General features: G+C 39.5%; 1 protein-coding gene across 3 annotated transcripts in view; it reads right to left on the minus strand.

Moving 5' to 3' along the window:
* SEC61A2 (SEC61 translocon subunit alpha 2) overlaps window positions 1-6,200 on the minus strand; it is a 38,844-nt gene extending 32,644 nt beyond the window's left edge. For all 3 annotated transcript variants that reach the window (XR_016509073.1, XM_090266538.1, XM_090266537.1), the window contains exons 1-3: window positions 6,063-6,200; window positions 3,975-4,042; window positions 2,585-2,650 (exon numbers count right to left, since the gene is read on the minus strand). Coding sequence is in view for 2 of the 3 variants with exons in the window: in XM_090266538.1 (XP_090122664.1) it covers window positions 2,585-2,650; window positions 3,975-4,042; window positions 6,063-6,069 (141 nt within the window). In the remaining variant the exon portion in view is untranslated. The remainder of the gene's footprint in view (window positions 1-2,584; window positions 2,651-3,974; window positions 4,043-6,062) is intronic.
* Window positions 6,201-11,336: the final 5,136 nt, after the last annotated feature.

Here is an 11,336-nt window from a genome sequence, read left to right on the forward strand (position 1 = left end):
CTTTGTGGGACAATGTCCAACCAACTGAGCCACAACTGTCAGGGCAAAACTACAAAATATTTAGAAGAATGCAGAAGAAAATTTCCATGACCTTAGAATAGGCGAAATTTTCTTAGGTAGGAAACAAAAACCATGAGCCATTGAGCCATCAAAGAAAAAGATAACATGAACTTCACTGAATTAAAAACTGCTCTTCAAAAGATATTAAGAAAATGGAAAGGCAAGCCATAGACTAGGAGAAAATAGTCACACCCTGGCTGGTGTGGCTCAGTGGACTGGGCGCCAGCCTGCAAACCAAAAGGTGGCTGGTTCGATTCCCGATCAGGGCATATGCCTGGGTTGCAGACCAGGTCTCCAGTTGAGGGCATGCAAGAGGCAATCCATCAATGTGTCTTTCCCTCTTTTTCTCCCTCCCTTCCCTTCTCTCTGAGAAATAAATATACATTTTAAAATTTTAAATTCAAAAAAGAAAACATTCACAGTACATATATATCTGACAAAGGACTTCATACAGAAAATATTTTAAATGCATATAATTCATAATGGTATAATAATCCAAGTTTTTCAGTTGGGCAAGAAATTTAAAAAGACACTTTACAAAAGATAAACAAGTACCCAATAAGTACATGAGAAAGTTCCTCAGTGTAATTTACCAGGGAAATGCAAGTTACAACCTCAATACCTATGAGGGTAATGCAAATTAAAGCCACACCCACTGGAAGGCTAATATACAAATGCTCAACAACAGCAAGAGCAGGAAACATGGATCCAGCCCTGGCTGCTGTGGCTCAGTGGACTGAGTGCTGACTGATGAACCAAAGGATTGCTGGTTCAATTGCCGGTTGCGGCACATGCCTGCGTTGCGGGCCATGTCCCCTGTTGGGGGCATCTCTCTCAAATATCCATGTTTCTCTCCTCTTTTTCCTTCCCTTCCCCTCTCTCTAAAAATAATATATTTTAAAATACATACATACATATATATATATATATATATATATATATATATATATATATAGTGGAAGTATAGTAGAAAGCAGTGAAAGGAAATAGTGCCTAAAATATATATATATATATTTTTTTTTTTTTTTAAAGAGTAAACAAGGATGCAGAGCAACTGGAATTCCTACACATGGCTGGTGGGAACATAAAATGGGCGACCACTAGAAAAGAGTGTGACAGTTTCTTGCAAAGTTGAATATATATTTACCATATAATCCTGCAATTCTTCTCCTAGGTATTCACCCAAGAGAAATGTACACATGTCTCCAAAAGTCTTGTTCATGAATGTTTACAGCAACTTTATTTGCTACAGCCAAAACCTGGAAAGAGCCCAACTGTCCAACAAGTGACTAGCCAAACAAATTGTGACAGTTATACAACAGAACACTACTAAGAAATAAAAAGGGATAAATCACTGCTATATCAACAACATGAATGAATCTCAAAAAGATGATAATAAAGTTAGGTACTAAGGAGTAATACTGGATACCATTTATATCAAACATAAGAAGTGATTAATCAAATTACAAGAAGAGAAAACAGACCAGAAGTTGCCTGAGATCGGAGGTGGAGGTGAAGATTTACTGAGAGAGGTTACAGGGGACTTTCTGGAGTGACAGAAATGTTTTATATACACTGAGGTATTAAGTATGTGGGGATACACGTTTGTTAAAACTTCAAAATGTACAATAACAAAAAACAGGTGTCTTTTACCATACAAAAATTAAACCTTCTTAAATCTGATTTATTTTAAAGGGAGGAAAGGGGAGCTTCGAAGATGTTCACAGCATATGCTAGGAATATAGATGATTATTCCTTTCCTTTGCATTCTTCTGTATTTTTTAGAAGTTCTCCCTGACCACCCAAATCAATTTTAAATTAAATACAATAAAATAATGATCAAATTGTTTCATTCTTCAAAAAAATATATTAGGCTTTTCCCCAAATTATAGACTTAATAGGTTTTACTGCTTCTTAATACAATTGTTTAAAACTTCTTCTGTGTATTTCAATAGCTTTTCAAAATCCTCAAATGAACTTTCAACTAAATTATCTATTTCAATCCTCACAACAGCCCTGTGACATGGAGAGGTCACAATTTCTAAATTTAATCTCTGAAGAAAAAAATTTTAAAGCATTATTGAATTTTATTAATTTATAAACACAGTATATCCCTGGAGTTCTAGAATTTGCCTTTTGGGGTTTTTTTAAATTAATACATGCTATCTACAACATGATAAACGGCAAACAAAATGGAAAGACTATATATGTCCAATATATATGTCAAAAGGTTAACACTTTTTATACAAAAACCTGTCATAAATCAATAAGGAAAAAATCTCAAGGGAACAACGGGTAAAGATTACTATTACTAAAAACTAAAAGAAAAAATGTTCAAACCACTAGTAAACCAAAAGAAATACAAAGTTGAACAAGATAACTATTTTCATAATCGACTCATTAAAAAGAATAATGGTGCTAAAAATAATTCAGTATATTTTTTAACTAAAATAGATTTCTCAAATTCTAACCAATCAAAACCTTAGAATAGTACAGACATTTATTTAATATTATGGTTACATACCTGACAACATACTAAGAAAATGAAGAGCGTTATAGCAGTCCATAGTACCTTCTCTCTAAACTGGATCTTATAAGGAAATATAAAGGTCCATCAAAACCAAGAAAAAGCAAATATAAAGCAAAAATCCCAATTAAAGCATAGCCAGTATTTCCACCATCATCCCCAACATGCTATTTTTAACTCTTAAAATACTCTCACCCCTGCCCTGGCCAGTATGGCTCAGTTGGTTGGAGCATCATCCCATAGACCAAAAGGCAGGTTCAATTTCCAGTCAGGGCACATACCAAGGTTGCAAGTTTGATCCCCAGTCAGGGAGCTCACTAGAAGGCAACTAATCAATGTTTCTCTCTTTCTCTCTCTCTTTCTCTCTCTCTCTCTCTCTCTCTCTCTCTCTCTCTCTGTCTCTCTCTCAAAGCAGTGGGAAAAATGTCCTCAGTGAGGATAAAAAAATAAGTTCTCTCATACTCTTTAGCAGCAGCTAAAGCAAATGACTGAACTTCTCAAACATAACTTTCTTTACTTCTCTCAAGAATGCAGTAATTTAAATACAGGTAGTCCTCATCACACTATACTGTGTTAACTAAAACTAAAAATGATGCAAAGCAAGACACAAGCCAATATGTATGCATTTCAGTTAACCTAGTATTGTGCAAATCTAGGAATGAGTGTAATATTATATGAATATCTATTTTTATAACCTCAAAGCAATAAAAAAAGAACATACTTCTAAATAACAAGTTTAACAAAAGTTTTACTTATCTCTTTCTACGTCCCTATGCCTGTAAACTAGTTTCATGAGAAATCATGAATGTCTGGGAAGTGGCAACTTTGGGATTAATAAAATTTCTGGAAGTTAAATACCTTATCTCTGAGGGAAGAACAATTTGATGGAGTCACAATTATGTTCTAAATGCATTCTTGATTTTTCTTTGCATTGAGTGAATAAAAAATGGAAGGTATATACTTGCACAGTTGCAATTCATTTATGTAAAACAGCTGTACTCATCGAAACAGACCCAGCAGATAGGGCCATTCATAGTGCAGTGGATCACATCATTAGCAAGCACAGTGCACACCCCATACTACAGAATTATAAAGATGACTACAGACAGAGAAACACTCTATTTTGTCTAACACACAGACCAAATAAACACTTGGTTTAGAAATGTTAGAACTTAAAGAAGTTAATTTTGAAACCATGAGATAAACTATCTAGATTTAAACAGGTCTATACTAGTTTTATTCACTTCGTGCCTCTTACAGGGAGGAGGAAGAGGTAATATTTTTCCAATAACAACCACAATAGCGTTGGGGAAAATAAATCAATCTTGCTGGTTTAGCAGAATAAGTCCTTTAGGTACCCTCTATATTACTAAAATATCATACTTACTTTTCTTTCAGGTTTCTGTATTTCTGGTAGAACTGCACAGAAGGGTTTGATAACTTCTAAAAATTTGACTGTGGGGGAAAAAAAGAGTAAATATCCCTATTACAAAGTTTGTTTAATAAGAGATGTATATTTTCTACAGAATCAAATGCCAATGTTCTCTAATTTTTAACAGCAATCCATTCCATTCCCCACTCCCAAAATTAACCATAATGCTCTCTATTTCAAATACAGAAAGAGAAAAATAATTCCAACGGTTTAAGGGCTCAGTCAGTAAAAGACAGGTAACACCAGTATCCTTTAAACATGACTTTGCTTCCTCGTGCTTGTATCCAACCTTTTTATACATAAAGGAATAGTTCAATGAAAAAAAGAGCAAATAAATGCAGCCTACTATGATACCCACAACACAATGCATTCAAGAAGAAAATAGGAGATATCAGAGGAGAAATAGAAGAGGAAAGTACAGCAGGAAATGAGCTGAAACTGCAGAAATGACTTAATTTAAACTGAAAGATGCTACAATGAGTAAGTGATCAAGACCATGATATCACCTTTATAGATAACTTTTATTTCATTTCATTATCGCTATTCATTGCTTGGTTGCTTTCCCACGTAATAGTCTCAAAGTAGTTGCTTATGTACAATAAATGAAATAGCCCAGAGAATAACAATTACATTTCATCAGACAGTATTGTTTTCCCAGACTACTCTTGTAATATATAAGAGATAAACCAAGGTTCTTTAAGGAGAGACACCATCTTCTGGCATGACTGAAGTCAAGCTCTGCCAAAAACTGGAGGAAGATGATAATCTCTCAGACTTGAGTCTTGGCCAGCATCTGCAATGTGCAGAAAACACAAGAGGCCACAACTAGCTATTCATTATAACGATCTTCCCCTACACACTGGGTTTTCTACTGGTATCATGAAATTGTTTTAAAACTGACAATTACACTTCAGTAGTTAGATAAAAGTCTATCTTTTGTATAAAACCTCTCAAAATGATGGCACTCACTGATTTGATAGAATTCTGAAATCCTCATGGACAAATGTTTGTAACCCAAGTAACAATTTGGACTATTTTTGGAAATTTTACATAAATCTCTCAATTATAAAAGTGTTCATCTCTAATGCAAAACAAATTAGCAATCTCATCGGGAAACATCCTAGAATCCCTTTATCCCTTTCAGGTCCCACGTCAATCCAAGCCACCCTCCTCCCAGATTTCTGGCATTCCATGACCACATCTGTTGGGAGTATGCATGTTCAAGCAATGCTTTTGTATGCTACATGTCGACTCTTTGTTGCAGAACTTTACCCATTATACTGTACTGTAACTTAAAGGCCAGGGTCTCCTCTACTTCCTTTCTAGCTTCCCGCAAAAGTCCACTAGTTGGCCAATGGGTGCACAGCTTGGGTGTGCAGTTTCCCATACATTCTACAAATACCTTAAGAACTATGTAATACATGTTGTGCTGAATGTTAAGGAAAGGGCGGGCAACAGATGCCCTTAAGGCTTAAACAACCTTACACACAGAGTTTTCAGTAAACGCCACAGAATGACTTATAAAATTTTTAGAAAAAACGCTATGCTACATAACACACTCCTTTCCTCCCCTAAAATACATGCCACGCATCACTTTTCTAAAATTAAACAAGTCAGGGAGCTTTATTCATCACAAGTAACATTCCAAAAAAGGGTGATCTGGGAATAAAAAAATGAGCTTTCTAACCTCTTGAAAAATTCAAAGTGGTCCAGGTTTTGGCCGGTTCTCTAACTCCCTGCCCCCCAAACCAGTGGCCTCCCCACGCCGTTCTCCACGCTTCGCCACCTACGGAGCGCAGATACGGGGCCTGCGGGGCCTGGTTCCAGCAGCTGGCCGAGGCAAGGCCTCCTAAGCCTGGAGGAGCCTCGGCGAAGGCCTCCCGCCCATGTCCTACGCAGCGACTCACGCCTCCCAGGTCTGCGGACCTTGCGATCCTGAGCGGGCACCAGCCCCACCACCCGCAGGCTGGCCGGCCCGCGCCCTCAACGAGAACCCCGCTACATACGCCACCCCGCGAGCCCCGCCAAGACGCCACTACTCACTGCCCATGGCGGCGGCAGGGGCGGCGGACCGGGTCACCGCGGCCTAGGTGCTGCCTTCCCCACGATCTTAGGATTTGGGCCTCCGTTCCAGGTCCAGCTCCCAACGCGACCTGGCCGGCTGTGCGCAAACTCCGCCTGGATCACGTGATCCAAGTGCCCGCTTGCGTAGCCCCGCCCCCTGGTGAGGTGAGGGTCGTTCACAGCCTGCGTGGCTGACGTCCTCCACGTTGCCTTGGTACCCGCAGGTCAAGTGCGTGCTCCAGCTAGGCTGGGAATTTGGGACCTTGTACAAGCCCGTGGCGGCTGTGGCCTTAACACTGTGAGCAGGTGTCCAAGCTCTGTGTCAAGGAATGATGGTCTGCTTGACAGCCAGGTGGGACCCAGTCCCCAGGACACAACGCGGGGCGGGGCGGGTCAGGACCCCGGCCAAAGGAGCACCGGCCAGGGATTCCGTCCCCAGGCCTGGACATGAGCCGACCCCTAAAGCCAGCGGGACCCAAACACCCTTTTTAATTTGCTTCCATCATATCGGAACCTCTTGGAAGTTTTTAAAAATTTGTGACACTTTAGAAGTAATAGCTTATGAAGTCCCCACTCTACTAACGTAGGCTCCTTCAACTTCTCCAAATTACACAGGTCAGGATTTTGTCCCGTGGACTGGTTTCTTCTTACTGCTTCTTTGATGGCATGGTATAACAGAAAGTATACAAGTTTTAGAAATCAGCCAACCTTCTCGATTTTACTTCCTTATCTACTTCTCAGTGGCTTTGGGCAATTAGCTTTTCTGAGCTACGTGGGTAAAGTAAGGATAATAATAACCACTTTATACATGTGTGAAATTAAAGATTAATACGCAAGAGGCCCTCATGTATTTTCCTTACTCAAATTTTAATCCCCCTGCAGTGTAACTCCTCTAACAGGTGCTGAAACAAGCTATTTCAACGGTCACTAATGACCTAGAATCACCAAATCCAATGATCTGTTATAATGCTTAGATCTATGTGTGGGTGAGTCTTCCTGAGCCAGGGTTCTCTGAGCCCTTTCTTTACTAGGCTGTACGTTAGCCTACAGAGACTTGAACAAAAAAAGACTTGAGCAAACACTAACATATATTCTAACAGCTCCATCCCTAGGCTCACCCTGTCCCCCTGCTTAAAGCCTATGCCTGAGAAAGCTCAAGGCCACCAAAGAATTTACCTTTTTCCAGGCAACATCTGAAGAGAGGGTCTCTGTCTCCCAGCCTTAGTCCATCAGTTCCAGTTAACAAATCCAGATGTGTTTTATATAGAGCAAATCCTCCTTCCTGCTTTTTGTAATGTTCAACTTCCCCAACTCTAGGAGGCCCAGTCATCTCCTTTCAGTTCCCCCATTCTCCTAAATTGCCCAATTACTTTGACAAATCAAAGTTGAGTTTAATTCATGCTGGACTGTTTTCCCTAATGCAACAGTATATTACTGATTAAAATCTCTCCTGACCACTTTAATCAGTGTCTGGTTTTATCTTTGACACAACCACACTTTTATATGCAAATACACACACATATATGGGGGGACTCAATAAAACTGGCTTTATTCATAAAAAACTATGTATATATTCTTACACATTTAAACTTCAGTAACCTTCATAGTACTTATCATTTGATGGAACACACCTATCAAGATATTTTTTTCACTGCTCAAAACAATTTTTGAACTCTTCGATTTTGATGCCTCTTAGTATTTTTCCTGTTTTTTTTTTTTGTTTCAGTTCTTCCATTTCAGCAAAACATTTCCCTTTGAGGACTTTTTTACATTGGGGGGGAAAAAAGGCCCATGGGCAAGGTCTGGTGAATAGGGAGGGTGGCGCACAGGGGTTGTACCATTTTTGGTCAAAAACTGCTTAGTACTCTGTGGTGTGGGCAGGTGCATTATTATGAAACAGGCAAACACATAGAAAGATTCTTCAAAACAAAAAATTAATAGAAGCAGAACTCAGCATCTCAGAGCAACGCCAGCTGGTACACTGATACAGATGGGTTCCTAGAAAACTCACCTAGCGGAGAAAGACTGTACTACAAGGCCCCCACCCTCCAGAAAATAATTCTGGTTTTCTTGGGTCCCCCCTCATACACATGGCTTGCATGGGTCTCTGCTCCACTTGAGGTCATCTAGGACAGCTCCGAGGATGAATACTTGGTCAATCAGAAGGCTCTCTCAAACACAAGTTTGGCATTTGGTGCTGGCTGCCAGCTAAGACTTCAGGTGAAGCTGTCAGCTCCAACATCTCCATAGGCCTTCTCCACGTAGCCTGAACTTCCTCACAACATGGTACCTGGCTGCAAAGTCACATCCTCAGAGGTGATGCAGCATCACTTTCAGTGCATTGTATTTATAGAGGCAGGCACAAAGTCCTGCTCAATTTCAAGAGGGAAGGGAAATAGACTCCAACTATAGGTAGGGGTGTGGCAAGGTTCTGGGAGAGCATATGTGACACAAAATACTACTCTAGCTTCTTTTGGAAAATGAAATCTGCCATAGTCATCATCTCATATCCTATGACTTCATTCTTACCTCATTTTACTTGGTACAGTATTAGTCATTTTCATACCTGTCTAATCTCTGTACTGCACCAAAACTTCTAGTTGGCAGAGAGGATCTTACCTAATTTCTGTATCATCTATAGTAGCCTTCAAATGGTTGACTTAAATATAGTTTTGACACTAATTTCATGAATATAACATCCTTTCAATAAATATGCACTAAATTGAAAATCTAATTGACAGAAGAAAAAGAGTAGCCTGTACCACTCTTACTGTCTATTTCTGGGACAACTCCATGTTTCAAGTAAAAGCCTGGGAATAAGCTTTGACACTCTAGATAACTTCTATTAATTACTCTTCCAACATTCTTCAGTCTTTCTACTACTACATGCTACTCATGATTTTTCCGTGTGTAACTACATATGCCACCTAATCTAAACCTATTAGGATTATCACCCTTCCTTGACATCCTACACTGTATTAGTACATCCAACAAAAACATCGCTCTCTCTACAAGTAAAATACCTTGGCTTTTCAAATAAATTGTTGGTCCATTGATAACAGAGGGTAACCCATTGTATCTTTTACTCCCATGTATTTTTTTTAAGTATATTTTATTGATTATGTTGTTACAGTAGTCCCAATTTCTTTTCCCTTTACTCCCCTCTTCCCAGTACCCCACTTCCCTCCAGCAATCCCACCCTCCATTAGTTCATGTCCATTGCTGGTGTATATAAATTCTTTGGCTTCACCCTTTCCTATATTATTCTTAGCTTTCCCCTATTTTGTACCAACCAATTATGCTTCTTAGTCCCTGCACCATTTTCCCATTTCTCCCCCTTCCCCCTCCCAGCTAATAACCCTGCAAATGATCCCCACACCTATGATTCTGTTCCTGTTCTGATTGTTTTCTTAGTTTATTTTTGTTTTTATTTTTTAGATTCAGTTGTTGACAGCTGTGAGTTTGTCATTTTAATGTTCATAGTGTTGATCTTTTTCTTAAATAAGTCCCTTTGACATTTCATATAATAATGGCTTGGTGATAATGAGCTTCTTTAGCTTTACCTTGTCTGGGAAGCACTTTATCTGGCCTTCCATTTTAAATGATAGATTTGCTGGATAGAGTAATCTTGGTTGTAGGTCCTTGCTTTTCTTCACCTTGAATACTTCTTGCCAGTCCTTTCTTGCCTGCAAAGTTTCTTTTGAGAAATCAGCTGACAGTCTTATAGGTAACCCTTTGTAGGTAACTCTCTGCTTTTCTCTTGCTGCTTTTAAGATTCTCTCTTTATCTTTAACCTTTGGCATTTTCATTATGATTTATCTTGATGTGGTCCTTTCTGGGTCTAGTTTGTTTGGGACTCTCAGTGCTTCCTGGACTTGTATGTCTATTTCCTTCACCAGATTTGGTAAGTTTTCCTTCATAATTTTTTCACATAAGCTTTTGATTTCTTGCTCTTCCTCTTCTCCTTCTGGCACCCCTATGATTTGAATATTGGCACATTTAAAGTTTTCCCAGAGGTTTCTAAGCCTTTCCCCATTTTTTTCAATTCTTGTTTCCTCATTTTGTACTGGTTGACTGTTTTTTTCTTCCTTATGTTCCAAATCATTTATTTGAACCCCGGTTTCCTTCTCTTCACCATTGGTTTAGTGTGGATTTTCCTTTGTTTCATTTAGCATAGCCTTCACTTCTTCCCTTATGCATTTGCCATGCTTAAGGATATCTGTCAAGTCTGTGAGCATTGTTATTACCAGTGTTTTGAACTCTGCATCCGTTAGGTTGGCTATCTCCTCATTGCTCAGTTCTCCCATTGGAATCTTGGTCTGTTCCCCCTTTTGGGCCATAGTTCTCTGTCTTCTCATATTGACAGGCTCCTGTGTTAGTTTGCCTCTGTGTCTTAGGTAGAGCTGTCATGCCTGTTACATTTGGGGCGGCAGAGCATTAGGTATTCATCCGTACGGGGCGACCTGTTTCACCACATTGTGGCATTATGAGTGGGGAAGGGGTCTGAGAGGGAACAATGCCATTTGTTCAGCACTTCCCCATTTTCAAGGCACTTCTCCCACTTTCGTATATGACTGGCACCTCTCTAGCTGTTCCCCTGGCCGTTGTTCCCAGAATGGGTGGGTCTGCGGATGTTCTAGTACATGGGGACCCTTTAAACAAGTGGACTCTGCTGAGAGATCAGCAGTTTCTTCTTCTGCCCCAACCCCCACTGGTTTCTAAAGTCAGAAGCAATGAGACTTTATTGTCCCCGACAATAGAATAGTAAACTATGCAGTCTGATCTGGTGCTGGGAGTGCTCCCCAGATGTCCCTCTTGACTTTTTTAAATGTTTGTGCTTTCTGCTGGCCTGCCACTGCCATCATCACCACACATTTGCTCCATGCCGGTTCTGCTTCTCCTACCTGTCTGGATGAGTATTTCTTCTTCATATTTTTGTTTGCACCTTTATTTTCTGGAACTCTTGTTGTCTCTAGTTTTGAGGTAGTTGTATTCCTTGTTAGTTGTGGAGGGATATGCAGCATGTCTGTCTAGTCCTCCATCTTGGCCGGAAGTCCTCTACTCCCATGTATTTCTAATATCCTGAACAATGTCATAGATGCAATAGGTGTCCAAAAAACTATTTGTGAGGAAATACTATTTACTTTTATAGGGTCATTTCTTATTCTTCATTAGTTATGGCTGGTGCTCTATATGAGTCAGAGAAGACACAGGGAAACAACAATAAAGTTATATACTTTTACTAAAAGTTTT

This window comes from Furipterus horrens, unplaced genomic scaffold (genome assembly GCF_987537825.1).
Source record: "Furipterus horrens unplaced genomic scaffold, mFurHor1.1.pri manual_scaffold_2, whole genome shotgun sequence".
NCBI classification, from domain to species: Eukaryota; Metazoa; Chordata; class Mammalia; order Chiroptera; family Furipteridae; genus Furipterus; species Furipterus horrens.